This window comes from Benincasa hispida, chromosome 11 (assembly GCF_027475165.1).
Source record: "Benincasa hispida cultivar pf3 chromosome 11, pf3_genome.v1.1, whole genome shotgun sequence".
Lineage (NCBI taxonomy): Eukaryota > Viridiplantae > Streptophyta > Magnoliopsida > Cucurbitales > Cucurbitaceae > Benincasa > Benincasa hispida.
Window position 1 is genome coordinate 68516801 of NC_143488.1, and position 16267 is coordinate 68533067.

The following is a 16267-nucleotide window of genomic DNA, read 5'->3' on the forward strand; positions in this document are numbered from 1 at the left end:
GACCCAACAAAATAAGAAAAGCCCAATTGAGAATCAGATTAATACGACCTCGTTTTCAACGTCCGGATATCAGCCTATAACTAATAGGGAAATTAGCGTGTATAGCTTTAAAAAATTAAAAAAATGGGAAAAAAACTCAAAAAATGGGAAAAATTCCCCCCCAAATTTTATTTTAAAGAATACATGTGTTTTATCCCTAATTTTTTAACCTCTACATTTTTCAGTCTTCGAGTTTTGAAACATAAATGTAGGTGTAATCAATTTTTAAATTTTGAAAATGTAACTTTTTTAGTCTCCTAGATTTTAAGGATAGGTTAAAAAAAATTGAGTGATTGTTTATTATACTTTTAAATAATTATATGATATTTTCAAATTAGAGAAGTAATTTTAGCCATAGAAGATAATTTCTTACCATTAATTTTAAATGGTAAGAAAGATAATTTTAGGTATCTTTTAAACCTTCTCATAACAACTCAAAGACTATAAAGATATATATTGAGAAAATTCAAAAAGTGTTTGACCACCAACTTATTTCATAAGTCGGTGTTAAATAACTCGACTTGAATAATTAACGCTGAAGAAGTTTACATATTTAAAAGGAACTTCATCTTTTACTCTTTTTCTATTTTGTGTTTTTATTAAAAAACTTCTGCCCTCTATGGTAACCATTTCTTTTTTTTGTTTTTATTTTTTAAAATTAAGCATATGGATACTACTTTAACTTCCAAATTTCTTTTTTTGTTATCTATTTTTCTCCAATTATTTAAAAAATAAGTCAAATTTTGAAAATTAAAAAAGGTAATTTTTGTTTTTGAAATTTGACTAAAAATTTAACTATTGAACTTAAAGAAAGATGCAAATCATTGATGAAAAATGTTTAATTTTAAAAAACAAAAACAAAAAACTAAATGATTATCAAACGAGAAGTTCATCTTATAATCTGTAATCTAAACATAGGCTTACTAATTCTAACATAGTAATTTCGTATGAACTAATTCTAACATAGTAATTTCGTATGAACTAATTCTAACATAGTAATTTCGTACTTCATAACTTAATTTATCGGGAAATGAACTCAATTCTTTAAGACGAAAAGAAGGCATTTAAAAATATATTTAAAAAGTTGAGGACTAAATGTATATATATCTTGGAGGGATACTAAAGTAATTTTTAGAAGAAAATATTGACGAGAGAGAGAGAGAGAGAAAGTAAACGGGAAAAGACAAAGTAAACATTTCAAGGAGACAGCTGAAGGCCATTTCTGATTTCAAGTTCCTCGGAGCTTTCTAAAGAAACTGCTGCCTTTTAAATTGATTTTGGATTTTCGCAATTTTTTTTTCATACTTTTTTCCAATCTGTTTTCCCTCTTTTTGGTTTGATGCTGCTGCGGAAGTTCATCAAACACTGCGAAAAAGGAGATTGAATTCAGCATGATTTGGATTCCTTGTTCTGGAAATTCAAACAGGAAACTCAAGTCTAAGAAATTGAAGAAGTTGGAATCTCAGAAGACTCGAGTTGATCCGATCAACGGTACGCTTATGTCTTCTTCTATTCTTTGATTCAATTTGTTTGTTCTCTGCTTGTATTTGGAATTCACTTCGTTCGGATGGATTCGGTCGAGTTTTTCGATTTCTTTCTTTGACTTTAGTTTCCGTTGAATTTGGTTAGCGATGTATGTAGTTCGTTCTTTGATTTTCAAACGAACTGCGTTTCTCTAGAGTATAAAACTAAACCAGGTTCCTGTTTAGTACAAATCGTTGGACGTCTGATTTGCATTGAGGGATTTATGGTTGCTAAACGTCCTTTTAGTAATGGTATCAACGATCCAGTTAGGCGGTACTTCAATCAGCTATCTGGTTTTCGAAATCTACTTTGAATTTTGCTCTGCATTGAAGCTGTATACTAAAATTCTTCACTACAATGGCGATTTCAAGACTGACGATTTGAATATAGCTAAAAAACTATATCGCATTGATCCAGAAATACACAATCGGATCCTGACATACTTACTTATAGAGTCCGGTAGCGAGATGTTTATCTATTTGCTAAACTGGAGTACATCATGTCCGCGAGTTTCCTTGATTTCTGTTCTTCGCTGTCAACTGATCCTCACTTGTTTTCTATTCTGTCTTTAGATTAGTTTTACAGGAGAATTTAGGCTTACTGCCATCATGTGAACCAGACCCAGTGACTGTTCTAAAATTTTGGGAATTTTCTTGTCTGATCCGTTTTTCATTTTGTAGGGAAACTAAAGACAAGTTCCTCTTTCAGTGAAACTTCCAAAGGTGGAGGATCTGATCCTATCAAGGCACAGATATTTTCCTTCCGGGAGTTGGCAGCTGCTACCAGGAATTTTAGGGCAGACTGTCTTTTGGGAGAAGGAGGTTTTGGTAGAGTTTACAAAGGAAAATTGGAAAGCATCAATCAGGTTGGTCTTGTTTAGGGGAGAAAAAGAAGATTATTTGTATAATTATCAAGGACACATGCATGATTCAAAGGCTGAAAATTTTTTATTACCCAAATATTGAACCCATTTTAGTTTGTGGTACTTCGAAAGGAAGTTGGACATTCGACTTAAAATCACTCTTTTCATTCATTGTAGGCCGTGGCAATCAAACAACTTGATCGCAATGGATTACAAGGGAACAGAGAGTTTCTTGTTGAAGTGTTGATGTTAAGCCTACTTCATCACCCAAATCTAGTTAATCTGATTGGTTATTGTGCCGATGGAGATCAAAGGCTTCTGATATATGAATATATGCCTCTAGGATCTTTAGATGACCATTTACATGGTATAGAAATTTCTACATGCCATGTATACTTCTAGTGCATAGAAAAATTCCTCTGCTTAGTCTTTGTTATCTTTTATCTGCAGACATTTCACCTGGTACAAAAGTTCTAGATTGGAATACAAGAATGAAAATAGCTGCTGGGGCAGCACGAGGATTGGAATATTTGCATGACAAAGCTAGCCCGCCGGTTATTTATCGAGATTTAAAAAGTTCCAACATTCTGCTTGATAAAGGTTATCATCCCAAACTGTCTGATTTTGGATTGGCCAAACTTGGGCCTGTTGGGGATAATACACATGTATCTACCAGAGTTATGGGTACTTACGGATATTGCGCTCCCGAATATGCAATGACCGGTCAGTTAACTCTCAAATCAGATGTTTATAGCTTTGGCGTTGTCCTTCTAGAAATCATAACAGGCAGGAAAGCAATTGATGATTCAAGAGCTGCAGGGGAGCAGAATCTTGTTTCTTGGGTACGAGATCTTACATTTACTTACCCATATCTACATATCTACATCACTCTTTGGCTTAAATAGTCTGATAATAATAGGACTCATTGTTTTTCGTTTTTATATAACTTTAGAGGTAACAGTAGTTGAAAGAATCTATCATCTTTCATATCTGGAGAAAGTTGTCCCAGAAAGTAGAAGGTATAAATAGGTTGTGTGTTTGATAACCTCTTTAGTTTAATATTTTTATCATTTTGGCCCCTATACTTTTATCTATTTTGTTTAAGTAGCAGTATAATTATCTATATTAATTATCCAGATAAATAATAAAGAGCAAGTTGAAATGAACATGACACCACAAGAAAATTAATATGACACTTTAATATATGGTTGCATAATGCCTAAATTGAACTGCCGCGATGTTAGTTTCCATGGTTCATCACATCAGGTTTTTCATATAATTTAACCATAATATCATGAACATTCACAAAAGTAACAAAATATAACAAAACAAATTACATAGACTATATCGTTAGGAACTATATCTATACATTTATATAACATTGATACCGATTAGGACACTAATCTTGTAGCACCATTACAAATGTGTTCAGTATGTGATAAATTTTAATATGTTGAAGCTTATGTTCTAATAGATTAATCATATCTGTTATAAAATTTCTCTTATTGCAGGCAAGACCATTATTTAAAGACCGTCTGAGATTTGCTCGAATGGCAGATCCAATGCTTAGAGGCCAATACCCTTCAAGGGGTTTATACCAGGCTCTTGCAATTGCAGCAATGTGTGTTCAAGAGCAGCCAAATATGCGACCTGTGATTGCCGACGTCGTCACAGCTTTATCTTATCTTGCGTCTCAGAGATATGACCCTGGTACGAACATACCCCACGACTCCCCTGGATCTACCTGTACTCCTCCAAGAACCAACAGAGATTCTGATAGGAAGCTTAATGGGGGTAGAAGATACGACAGAAATCCAACTAAACGACTATAATGATGCTCATCTTCGCTCTGTGACAAGCTTTCCAGCCATACCCGTTGGATATACTACAACGAGGAGTACCGAAGGTGATTCAAAAGCTTGATTGAATGCACTGGATGGTGCCTGCTCGATTATTTACACAAACATCATCAAGTCAGGTGCATTTCTATGCTCCATTTTGCATTTGTTTATAGAATATAGATAGAGTATATATATTTTTACTTGGTTTTTGTAAGAAAAATGTGGATTGTTATATATATAAATTCTTCCCTTCGATATTAAGTTAGGTATAATTACTTGATAAATGGACCGAATTCACGATGCGTTTTTTTTTTTTTTTTTTTTTTTTTTTTTTTTTCCCTTCTTTAATTGAAGAGTTATTTTGTGTATTGGTACGAGAGATCTGTAAAAGTGAAGTGTTGAACTAAAACAAAATTACGTATTGGGCTGGTTTATATGGTTTGGTGCTTTATTTTATATGTTGCATTTGTTCTATCTCCCCACGTAATTGTTCCATTCAAAACAAAAGAGTTGATGGAATCAGTCGATTGCGGATTAAATATGAAATTGAAGATATAAATAAATGAGTGATATTTCATAGCTCACCTGAAATTCAAAATTTAGTTATAACTAATTCTTTTCGTCCTCTAAGAAAAAAGGACCGGCAAAACCTTTCTTCTACAAATACTTTGGATTTAGTTTCCAAAAAAAGGAAAAAAAAAAAAAAAAAAGAGAAGTATTTTGGATTTATATGTAATTCAAGACTCTGAGGCGGTACCCAAGGAGTGAAGATTTTATTATAAATAATTTTTCGGTCAACATGATATAGTAATAACATTTACTCATTTCATAAAATGAATTGCGGACTAACATTTTCACAATTAACGGGTTTGATTCGTTTCAAAATCATGTTTCAACAGAGTTATAATTGCATATACAAAACATGATTTTATTAAATGTACCTTGATATAATCAAAAGCCGTAAAAAGAAAAAAACTTGATATAATAAAAAAAAAAAAAAAACAAACAAACAAGAAAATAACATTTCAAACAATTTTCAAAATAGAAAACAATCGAAAATAAAAATGTCAGTCCAGGCAGAATTTTTTAAACAAAGCCCCCAAACCCCTCTAAAGATTTTTAAAACTTGTTTTCTCATCGTTTATCTTTTAATTAAATATAAGTTTAAATACTACTTTTATTATTATTCTTTCAACTTTAGTTTATTATGATCACTACCAAAATATCTATTTTGGTCCTTATACTTCTAAAAGTGATCATTTTGATCACTTCATTTTTCATACTTATCTCATTTTCAAAGGACTAATATTGACTAAAATGAACAAAAGATGAAAGTAGACCAAAATAAATAATTTGAAAGTGAAAGTTGAAAATCCAAAGTTCAAAATGAATATTTTAAAAGCAAAGACCAAAATAAACTTAAATAAAAAAAAAGCATATGGTTCAAAGTAGTACTTAAACCTTAAAAATAAAATATTTATTATATACTAAAATGCCCGTTTTTTCAAAAACAAATTTGACGAAATAATTTTCACAAAAGGCGGGGGGGAGAGAGAAGGAAGTGAGTGTTAATAGAAGTAAAAGTACTTGTACTTGGACTGATGAAGGTTAATGGGATATTTAAGGTGAATGTTCACACAGTTGAATCCAGTATCTTTTAGTGGGTCTCCTGTGTAAAAGGTATATTTGTTCATCAAACATTAATAAAAACTTATAATTGAAAATAAATAATTTACATCGTTACATTAAATCCCCGCCTGTCCACAACACTAAAAAAAGAGGGAAAAAAAACCCTACCATATTATAATTTAAAACTACCTGAACGGGTCACTGTGTTGTTGAACTTCACTTTGAAATGAGGTTCTTCACCTAAAGAAAAAGCCTTTCCCTTCTGCTAATGTGAAGAAAACTAAAACAAAGATCCTCAAAGCTACGCCTGTCGACCCATCTGAGAATAGAAATTCAAGCTGGAAAACAAACCCGAGTTTGCTTCAGTATAGAACTAACAAGGTTGGAATTTCTGACCACTTAGTTGAGGATATACATATTAATTAGATGAGCCATACTTATGTCGACAAAATACGAAACTAAAATATCGCTAGCCACTGGTTGGTTTGATTTTCAAAAAGTTGATTTCAACTACAAAGTTGGTCAAAATCCAAACTGAACCTTCCCACTTAACACGGATTTGGGAATGACACACGTCCATTTTGAGCCAAAATTCAAGGATGAACAGCTAATAAATAATTTCGATTGAAGTATAGTCAGATTTTAACAGCATTTTATAGAAGGAAAAGATCGAAAAGTGAAAAAGTGAAGAAAATATATGTTTCTTTTAACGATGTGATACAAATGGGTGGTGTTCTGTTAACACTACTGTGTATGCATAAACGATGAGTTTCATGGCTTGGAAACTACCTTTATTTGCTTTTGATTCCATTGTGTGCCACCGTCTTCTATTCAGAAGGTTCTTCGGTCGATTTACCCTGCCAAATACAATGTAATCCATACTTAGCGGAAAATGATTTGTAATCAATACTACAAGTAGCGGAAAAACACAAACAGCGTTCGTCGTTAGTTCATTATTTTGCTTGAGTATATATGGTGTTGTGTAATTCTATGGTTAAACTAAAATTATACCTTGTTTCGATCTCGCCAGCCTAGTGCAAATGGCAGCAAACCAACCTTTCTTTGATTTTCCTGTGCAGATCCTTGATTACGCGACCTACAGAGCAGGCAAACCTTCATAAAAATGAAATCCTTAAGGGGAAGTTTGGCGTGCACAAAATGAAACATTCATAGCATTTATAAATTCTTAGTACACTATCCAGAAAACATAATATCAAGGAAAACTGATCTAGATTTTGAAAGCTTTTCCATCCCTAGTTTTTAGCATAAACAAATGCAAGACTATAAGAATTAAGAATCAATCTCATGCATGTAACATCAAATATTCTTTTAAATATCTTTCATACCCGGGAGATGCCATTGCTTTAACTTGGCCAGATTCATATTGTAATGTAGCTTCCAACATGGATTCGGCCATCACCACCCTTTTCTCCATCTCAGCAAGTGAAGCCATAGCTTTCTCGTATTTATCCTGTATTTAAATTATAGAGAAAGATAATCACAGGAAAAAAAATTCTCGACATGATTATGGTGATGACTGGATGAGCTTCAGAATTTATCAGATTAGTATTTGTTTGTATCTTGTAGTATCTACAGATAACAATCAGCACAAACCAGTAGCATGTACTTTATCAATTAAACAAACTCAAGCAATCGAGGATTCTAGGGTGCCAAAAAAAATTTGAACTTTGCTATATCAGACTCCAGCCAGTAATATCAGAGAACAAAAGATAATCTGAATAAAGACCAAACCTGAAGCATATGAACAGCATATTTCTGAGCTGCTACGTCTTGCTCGGCATTTATTCTAGCTTCCTCAGTTACTCTTTGCTCTTGTTCAACACGCATCAACAACTACAATGTAGAATGATCGAAATCAATTGTTTACAGAAGTAGTTCAACTGGTGGTTAAAATTTAAGACACAGTTAATTATTGGTTTAGGATCAGGCTTCCCCATCAGAAAGTGAATATGATGTCAGGTAACACACACCTGAAGCATTGCAACTTCTTGCTCTTTCTTCTCTGCTAGAGTTTTCTTTAGCTCAGCTACCTCTATCTCCAGTTGTTCAACCTGGAGAATATAAGCAAAATTGTAAGTATGGACAAGAAACCTAACGGAGAGTTATAGAAGCAAGTCCACTATTCACACTTCAATAAACCGAGCCTCCACTTGTGTACCTAAAAGATTATAAGTCAAAAGATAAAAGGTTCTCCATGATAAAGGGTGCAGGAGGAATCACTTTTTGCTTGGTTCTGATGAAGAAATCACTGATTTCATGGGTAACCCCTGGGGATCTAGAACATTGCAAATTAAAGAATGCAGTAGTTATTGAAGTATATCATCAGGAGAGATGCAACTTTTAGGTTAGAGCTTTTATTTAATATTTTGGGACGTCAAAAATTCTTGCAGAAAGAAAAAACGCCTATATTCAAAATTTAGACACAAGATGACTCAGGTTTTCTTTTTCATTGTAACTAGAATTGGTTCATCTTGATTGTAGTTTTCAAAATGCAATCACGACAACAACAAGCATTAGGAAGCTTTCCTCACAAACAAGAAATTTATACCCTGGCACTTAATAGTCGTCGATTATCTTGGGTAACCATTTCCATGAGTGCCGTTTCTAGCTCCTCAGCTCTGGGAAAGATTAGCAAAAGAAACAGAAGCTTCAATAACCATCTTCTTTAAAAAATCATATATAGAGTTAGTTCTACAGAAGAGGTAGGCTTGTTTTGCTAATAAGCCATAATCCATGCAATACACATTAAAAATGGAAAATATCTTGAAAAGCCCTCAAGGAAGCAATATTGAAGTAATCGTGCTGATCGGATATAATGAGTAGGAGGCGAATAAACATGGCTGGAACTCAATAAGAGAAGGTGATGCAAACTCTCAAGAAATCAGAATCATTGGATCTTTTTTCTTTTTTTTTTTTACATATTTTTTCCTAAAGTGAATATCGGTCACTCCCTCATGGAATCTGTGGTGATCACCCAGGAACCAATATAAATCCTCAGATAAGAAGAAAAGCCAAGTCCAATAAACATAGTATTATAACCTTAGAACCGCAGATCTTTTCTCCTCGAGCAACCTGCACAACTCAACCTTCAACCATACTACCTGCACAAAAGCCGCTTGTGATTAAAATTAACTCAAACGAGGGAAACCCTTAAATTTCTAGTACCATTTTATAAGCATTGCAATTGGAAATTACACTCAGTGAATTAAACGCAATAAACGATGATGAACTTCTTGGTTTATGATTATAGGGGGGGGGGGGGGAAATTAAAGAAGGCCTTCCAAATTGAAAAATACACCTATAACATGGACTTGAAGCAGACCATATGTGATGGGTGTAGATTATTAGTCAATTGGCAAATAACCTCCAGATAAATATAAATCCTACATGGAAAGGAGATGCACCAAAGATAAATGGATAACATTTTAACTTGACAAGTCCTTGTGAAATAAATATCATGACACAAGAAATATCAAATCTCTAAGAGCTCCTACAAATGTTCCTAAAGGATCCACATTCTAAAATTACAAGGGACGAGACTCTCCTCAAGTGCAGATTGAAGCTAATCGCTAACAATCACAATCAAGTTATTTATTGAAGCACACATCCTTTTTGTTGTATCATTAACCTTCAGAATGAAGGAAGCTTGAAATAAATATCAGCAAACAGATATTTGGGGACACCAAATTACCAATGAGAAAGATAGTTACTTGTTCTTGAAGGTCTGGGACTGACTCTGTTTCTGAATCACCGGCTAATCCATTAAGGAAGTCATCAAGATTAGGGGTGCAGGGTTCTACATCGGCTCCTGCAGCTGTCTTTTTCCTCTCTACAGGTGATCCAGGATCATGCTTGAAACTATAAAGCTTGGAAGCTAGCCCTTTGGAGTCCTTCCAAACCCGACCCTTCTTTGTTCTTTCTTCAATTACAGCTAGTACAGATGGCCGGAGCTTTTCTCTCAACTCTACTAGTCTTACTTCAGTTACAGTCAGAAAGCCCATGCAAGCAGTCAACACAAGCTGGCTACTATCGAATGTGGAACCAGCAAGGGATTGTAACAGAGTTATGGCATCCCCCGCATCTTTTGTAGTAACTAGTGCAGGACCTGAAGGAAGAGAAATATAATAGAAGTATTATACTACACCCTCTTCTCATGCATCTGCGAATTGATAAAAATTGCAGTCAATATTTTTTTACAATACCAAAGTACCATATAATTCCATCAATGCAAGTGCTGTCCGGAACAGCATGACCCTGTTGCCTTCAAACAGAAGCACATCCCAAACTCGGAGTACTGTCAAGAGCAACACTTTGAAAATAAGTTATGCAAAACCATGAAATCATCTGGTCAACCTAGAATCCAAATATTAATAGAAAATAAACAGCAATCTCAAAAACAATAATAAAAGAAACCCACCACTCTCCCACGGAAGCATATTTACAAAAATGGAAAGGAACCAAGGTCCTGTGATCCATGCCACTTGAACTCCCAAGTAATCCAAATGTTTAACTGCATCAGAAATATCAACAAATGAGCAAACTGACCCTGACGTCTCGTAGTGAAAATACATGCCAGAGAAAAATGAAAGATGTGGAAAAAGATAAAATGCATGACCCAATTTAGGAAATCTTTCACGCATTAATTCCTCGAAAACAAGCTGGTCCACCTGACAAGAGAAACAATATTGAAGAGATTAATATAAAAACCAAGTAGGCCAGCACAATTCAAATGAGGTACAAATTAGCAGAGCAGATTTTCTACACGTGAAATGAAGATCTTGGCTATTTTATTTCAATTGTAACCTACATAGGAAGCACGAGCTTGGATATAGGATATATTACAGAAAAAAAAAATGTAGCTTCTTAAAAAAAGTAGAATATATGTCGGGTTATATTGTATATGTATAAATTTTAGATTACCAAACTATAACGCCATGCCTTATATACTACATAAGTACATGATTAAATGAAGTTAAAAACCACATAATTATGTATGAAGTAAAAGTCTGGAAAACAGTAGAAGATGCCTTTGGTTGGGTGCCATAATGTTACTCTTATTTTTATAACATCAAAACTCTGAACTCCCAAATGTTTATTGAAACTTGTGAAATATTTAAAATTCAACCATTCTGGCCACCGAGGTGTTTTCAACACACGGCCTTTTCTTTCTTAAGTTCAACAAGAATTGCCTGTGGGAGGCTTCAAATCTAAGCTCTTGATTCAGGCAATATGCCTAAACTTAAGTAGCAAAACACGAACACAACACGTCATAGACACAACTGCATGCCATTTTCTGAAAATGTAGGACAGAGTCACGTTGAGGAAACATTATTTTTTTTGTTTTATTAGATAATATTAAAAGACCAAACACAAAATACTTGATCTTTTATTACCAACTATTGAAAATAATTAAAATAAAAAAAAAACGTGAATAAAGATTTAAATAGCTATTGAATTTAGTTTAAAATTTAAATGGTACACATAAAACCCAGTAAGCCACATGAGCCTAAACCCCCAAAAACAGAAGTCAAACACACGAAAAAATGAAACTTTCATTGATGTAATGAAAACTGAAAAAAGACTAAGCTCAACCCCCCAATTCTCCTTTCCCTCCACCTCTCCCTTCATTCGATTCCCTCCCTATACCTCCAATAGACTTTGCCACCACCAACTGATTGAAGGATTTGAGTTTTTGATGTACCATTTAAATGTTACTATGACATATGTCGTGTCCATAGCGTGTCCACCACGTGTTTGAGACTAAATAATAATAATGAAAAAAGGTGACACGTAATTCACGTGTTAGACATGAGTCTGGAGAATGTTCAAAGGTATCCGTGTCCAACACATGTCTATGTTTTCTTGAACCTGTTAAAGTAAGCTTAGGTTGGCAACCCATGACCCGATTTTACCACTGAGCATAGAAGATTTGAGAATATTTCAAGGTTACAATGAAATGCTAACATCTAATTTCGTGTGTGAGATGAGGATGAATCTCTTGTCAAATACATGAATTGCCAACTTCATGATCCATATTCAAATACATTGGCTCAATCACGTTTATACTTATTGTCCCCAAAACTAAGTGAAAAACACACACAAAAAAAGGTTTCACTCTACACTTAAGTCACGTATTAAACAACTGAAAATTATAGCTGATAATCACACCAATGCTAACTAAAGCCTAAAGACTTCGAAGCAATAGCTTAAAAAAGCAAAATAATGAAACAATTATGAATTCTTAAGCAATACCTGTGATTCTATCATTTCCTCGGTGTAATATCCATCAAAATAGTCATCTATTATTCCAACCAGAGTCCTGAAAATTTTTTGTAATTAGTTCACCCATGATATCTTTAGGCACCAAATCACATTAGCATGTAAATGAAGAGATGATCTTAGAGGGACACAGACATTCAATTGTAGTTGCCTCCTAAAATCAGATTGAGAACTTGTGCTTTTGCTTAAAACTACCTCTCAGGTGCATTCATTTGCAACTTGCAAGTTCCATGTAATAAAAGAACATATATAATATCGGATTTACATTTAAAAAGCATTGGTTTACATCAGTTGATTAAGAACTCTAGAGTCTACCTAACAAAAATAAGTAAATAAAGTTATAAACAGAGAAGAATAAAGATTATGCATCTGAAACACCTCAAACAAGTACGCTCAAACAGGTAAACGAGAATCTATTTAGAGCACATCATTTAAAAAGTAATGTGAGAAGAAAGTTTCTGGTATCAATTACCAAAAGGCATTCTCCTCGGGCATGAGAAGTAGTAATATGCCCGCAAAGAAATTCATTGCCTGCATCATTTTGGAAAGAAGAAAATATTAAGTAAAAAAAAATTAATCATAATGCTAACACCTACTACTACTAATAATAAAATAATAATAGTAAAGGAATAAAATAAGGCTACAAACAAATTTCATTCAAGAAATAAAAAATTAAAGAATAAACTTCCCAATATATACAGCAATAGAAAAATGTACAAACAAACATCCAAAACACCTAAATTGGTCAAACAATATATAATGTCAACAGAATGCAAATTGTTTCGGTTATTGCTTAACATTTTTCTATCGTGTTCAAGCATTGCAATGTGTCACCAAAAGCTTAATGATAACACTCACAAAGACTAGTCGTATCTTGTGGATATTTTTTATTTTATTTCATAAACGTACACTGATGAATATCAATATGTTAAGTTTCTCTTTGCTTGCCAAGTGGGACTTGTAACACATGAATTACCTGACAGTAACCAACAGAGGGATTGTGAAGAGCGTATGCTAAAAGTAAACGCCTCAAGGAGTCTCTACCATTCTCATCCAGGGCAGGATGACCAGGAAATGTTCGTGGTATATCCTGCAAGCAAAAAGCAAGAATTACAGCACCGTCTTTGCCAAAATGCAAAATAAGGAAAAAGAAGTAGCACCTACAAATTAAAAAGATTGAATGATAAAGTCCAAGGCGCATGCATCTAATGACCTTCTCAATCTGTTTTTTCAATTTTATTGGTACACCAGATGGGATATTGTTCTCATTATCTGCACTACAATTAGTTTCTTGATCCAACAAATCCTGGTAATATTTCTCGATTCGACGGGTCTTTACACCTACAAAGGCTTGCCACACCTGTAAGGTATTATTAGAGCTACAAAAATCTTTCTAAGAAAGGAGCTTGAGATAAGTCAAAATTCCAACTTTACCTCTCCCCTCAGATCTTTAGGCAACCCCCCACGAACAAGGCATTCTAATTCTTCCTTCCATGTAAACAAGTGAGCTTGTGAAACTCCATCACCCACAATGCCATCTCTCCGGGAGGGCTTCATGCTGTTAGAAATGCATTCATCCACCCTACTTTCTGCCCCAGTAGCAGATGGGCTACGATTCAGTGATCCACTAAAGCAAGCTTCCTCATCTTCAGAGTTTGCCACAGATGTTCCTTCTAAAGATTCTGCCTCCTCTAGCGGTGGAAGATGATCTCCACCATTAATTGTCTTTTCATCTTTCATAATCTTCTTTTTAACACGAGAGCTCATCATAATCTCAATGGCATTTAGAGATGGCCTAGTTTGACACCAAGTCTGAACAACACGTTTTTGTGTTTCAATTGGAGGCTCTAATAGTTTTGTAGGACCACTATCTGTTGTGTCAACAGAATCAGATTTTGAGCCAGTTGAGTCATTCCCTGTGCTACTCCTCCCCGATTTGGTTTCTTCTTGATGCTCGGTAGGTTCAGACTGCAGTGTATTTTCCTCGAGAGGACAAACTTGAAATGATATAGCTACTCGATCAAGAAAGTTCTTCCACTTATCACACCTTTCCTCTTCCTCCTCCTGATACCATAAATGTTAAAATTGCGAGCTTAGATAAAATTATTGGAGAACTTCTTGAGCTTAGGTTGTGTCCACCATAAAAGATATATATACATATATAGATAGATAGATAGATAGATAAATATTTTAAAAAAGGGTAAACTTTCTAGCACATGTTAGTCTCCCAGACCCAAACAAGACATGGATTTAGCTAGCTGCCTATTACTGCATCCCCAAACTCAATTTCGTAGACCATAACTTCTTGTATACATATATATATATATAAAGGGTAAACTTTCTAGCACGTGCTGCAGTCTCCCAGACCCAAACAAGACATGGATTTAGCTAGCTGCCTATTACTACATCCCCAAACTCAATTTCGTAGACCATGACTTCTTGTATACATATATATATACATATATAAAGGGTAAACTTTCTAGCACATGCTGCAGTCTCCCAGACCCAAACAAGACATGGATTTAGCTAGCTGCCTATTGCTGCATTCCCAAACTCAATTTCGTAGACCATAACTTCTTGCAGAAACCAATTAATCATAATAATAAGTCCTTTAATATCAAAATTTACATACCACATGCCTCTTTTAACCAAAAGATCAAAGGAAAGAACTAAGATGTTAAAACAATACCTTGTAAATGTTAGCATACTCTCTATATCTATGAGTGTGTTGAGGTCTCAGAGCAAATCCATAGGCATCCCTGCTCCCATAGAAAATTTGTTGATTACGAGTGAGCAGATGTAAATAATACACCCGATTCAAATCTCAAGGAATACAGACAACTTTTTTTTTCAAAAAAGAAAAATAGAAAATTAAAGATCGCCGAAACTGAATTTGTAAAATATTTACAAAATGCACAATTAAGTCTGAAGGATCGTTACCAAAAGCCTACCCAATATACCGACCCACCTGGAATCTACCTCCAATAAGCGCTTGCTCAACAAGGACAACAACATGCTTCAAAAAAACTTGCAGTTCTACTACCCATAGTTATAGGATGCATCACGCCGGACTCGGAATCATTCTATTCCATTCCTCAGTGCATCCCTAACACTAGCATTTACTCAACAATGTGCATTCTCGCTGAATCTAACGTCACTAGTAACTACTCCTAACTGAAGTATCAATAAATTCGAACCAGAAAACACACACAATCCTAATCCATCTTTACCAGCAATGTCATTGAACATAAACAATAGAATCTAAGACGGTAAGAACTAGAATTCGTCAAAGTTCAATTGTACGAAACTTCAGCAATCGAGGACACGTAGAGGCAGAGCATGAAAATGAAAGGAATTAAACCGTCGACAAGTAACATATTCGCTTCATTTTTTCTTTCTTTTTTAATTTAATTTCAATATTACCTTCTCGGCTCGAGAATGTGGAGCATGTGAATGCTCCTCTCCGCCATTAGCGGGTGGAGAAGGTCGGCAAGATTTCGGGATTTTCTCTACGAATATGGAGGATCCTCAAATGGAACTTGATCTTCGCTAACAGATCGGTTTCTTCGGTCTCTTCTTCTTTCTCTCTCTAAAGCTCTGAAAAAAATTCATGGCGCGAAGATGGAAATGGACGGCGTTACAGCGTTCATCAGGAGATGCGTTACTGTACGGAGGGTTTTGCTAACGTTACACTGTGCCCTTATACGAGACATAAAACAGACAAATCAAAAGCTTGAACTTTTATAGAATGCCACGTGTCGGGTTCTAGTGCCTTGAAAATCTTTGACCGAATAATAGTATATGTTTAATTAATTAACCGGTTTAAACTTTATTTCGATATCTGGGCATTAATTATGGATGTTATATGAAAAGGGTAGGTTATAAATCCTTTTATCATAAATATTACGATAATAAATACCTGTTATATGTTCATACTTAGCATTCATATATCATGTGCCATATCTTCATTTTTGCAAGTGTTATCTACGTGTATCAAGATTATACACGGTTAATGTGATCCACCTCTTACTTGTCAAATTATCCGTATTTAGTAGGTTTTATAAGACACGCA

The 16267-nt window shown here is 34.4% G+C and overlaps 2 protein-coding genes across 6 annotated transcripts; one reads left to right on the forward strand and one right to left on the reverse strand.

Annotated features, from left to right (window-relative positions):
• The first annotated feature begins 1172 nt into the window (after positions 1-1172).
• LOC120091065 (putative serine/threonine-protein kinase PBL7) lies at positions 1173-4700 on the forward strand. Its single transcript, XM_039048874.2, has 5 exons — positions 1173-1530; positions 2244-2428; positions 2603-2792; positions 2876-3267; positions 3937-4700. The coding sequence occupies exons 1-5, from the start codon at positions 1431-1433 to the stop codon at positions 4255-4257; spliced, it is 1188 nt and encodes a 395-aa protein (XP_038904802.1). The 5' UTR covers positions 1173-1430; the 3' UTR covers positions 4258-4700.
• Positions 3693-15865, reverse strand: LOC120091064 (uncharacterized). 5 transcript variants are annotated; one of them, XR_016524547.1, is made up of 20 exons: positions 15619-15865; positions 14885-14954; positions 13630-14259; positions 13409-13555; positions 13172-13285; positions 12668-12726; positions 12169-12235; positions 10532-10583; positions 10334-10426; positions 10127-10210; positions 9627-10021; positions 8956-9017; positions 8465-8534; positions 7887-7967; positions 7648-7749; positions 7242-7366; positions 6907-6991; positions 6685-6752; positions 6085-6233; positions 3693-4368 (listed from the first exon to the last, which is right to left on the reverse strand). XR_016524547.1 is itself a non-coding variant. In XM_039048872.2 (19 exons), exons 1-18 carry the CDS (start codon positions 15663-15665, stop codon positions 6723-6725), a joined length of 2313 nt encoding a protein of 770 aa, XP_038904800.1. In that variant the 5' UTR covers positions 15666-15865; the 3' UTR covers positions 5860-6233; positions 6685-6722. The 5 variants fall into 5 exon arrangements, 3 of the variants coding, with proteins under 3 accessions (XP_038904801.1, XP_038904800.1, XP_038904798.1); XM_039048872.2 differs by lacking the exon at positions 3693-4368 and having other exon boundaries at positions 5860-6233; XR_005485644.2 differs by lacking the exons at positions 3693-4368; positions 6085-6233 and adding an exon at positions 8075-8191 and having other exon boundaries at positions 6701-6752.
• Positions 15866-16267: the final 402 nt, after the last annotated feature.

Bases quoted from the DNA above. Each gene is read 5' to 3' on its own strand.
- LOC120091065 (XM_039048874.2), top strand. From the start codon at position 1,431: ATGATTTGGATTCCTTGTTCTGGAAATTCAAACAGGAAACTCAAGTCT. The intron at 2,429-2,602 runs GTTGGTCTTGTT...CATTCATTGTAG, and splicing joins AATTGGAAAGCATCAATCAG to GCCGTGGCAATCAAACAACT. The intron at 3,268-3,936 runs GTACGAGATCTT...CTCTTATTGCAG, and splicing joins AGCAGAATCTTGTTTCTTGG to GCAAGACCATTATTTAAAGA.
- LOC120091064 (XM_039048870.2), bottom strand. From the start codon at position 15,665: ATGGCGGAGAGGAGCATTCACATGCTCCACATTCTCGAGCCGAGAAG. The intron at 13,556-13,629 runs GTAAAGTTGGAA...AATACCTTACAG, and splicing joins CTAAAGATCTGAGGGGAGAG to GTGTGGCAAGCCTTTGTAGG. The intron at 8,535-8,955 runs GTTATAATACTA...AATCTTTCCCAG, and splicing joins AAAAGATCTGCGGTTCTAAG to AGCTGAGGAGCTAGAAACGG.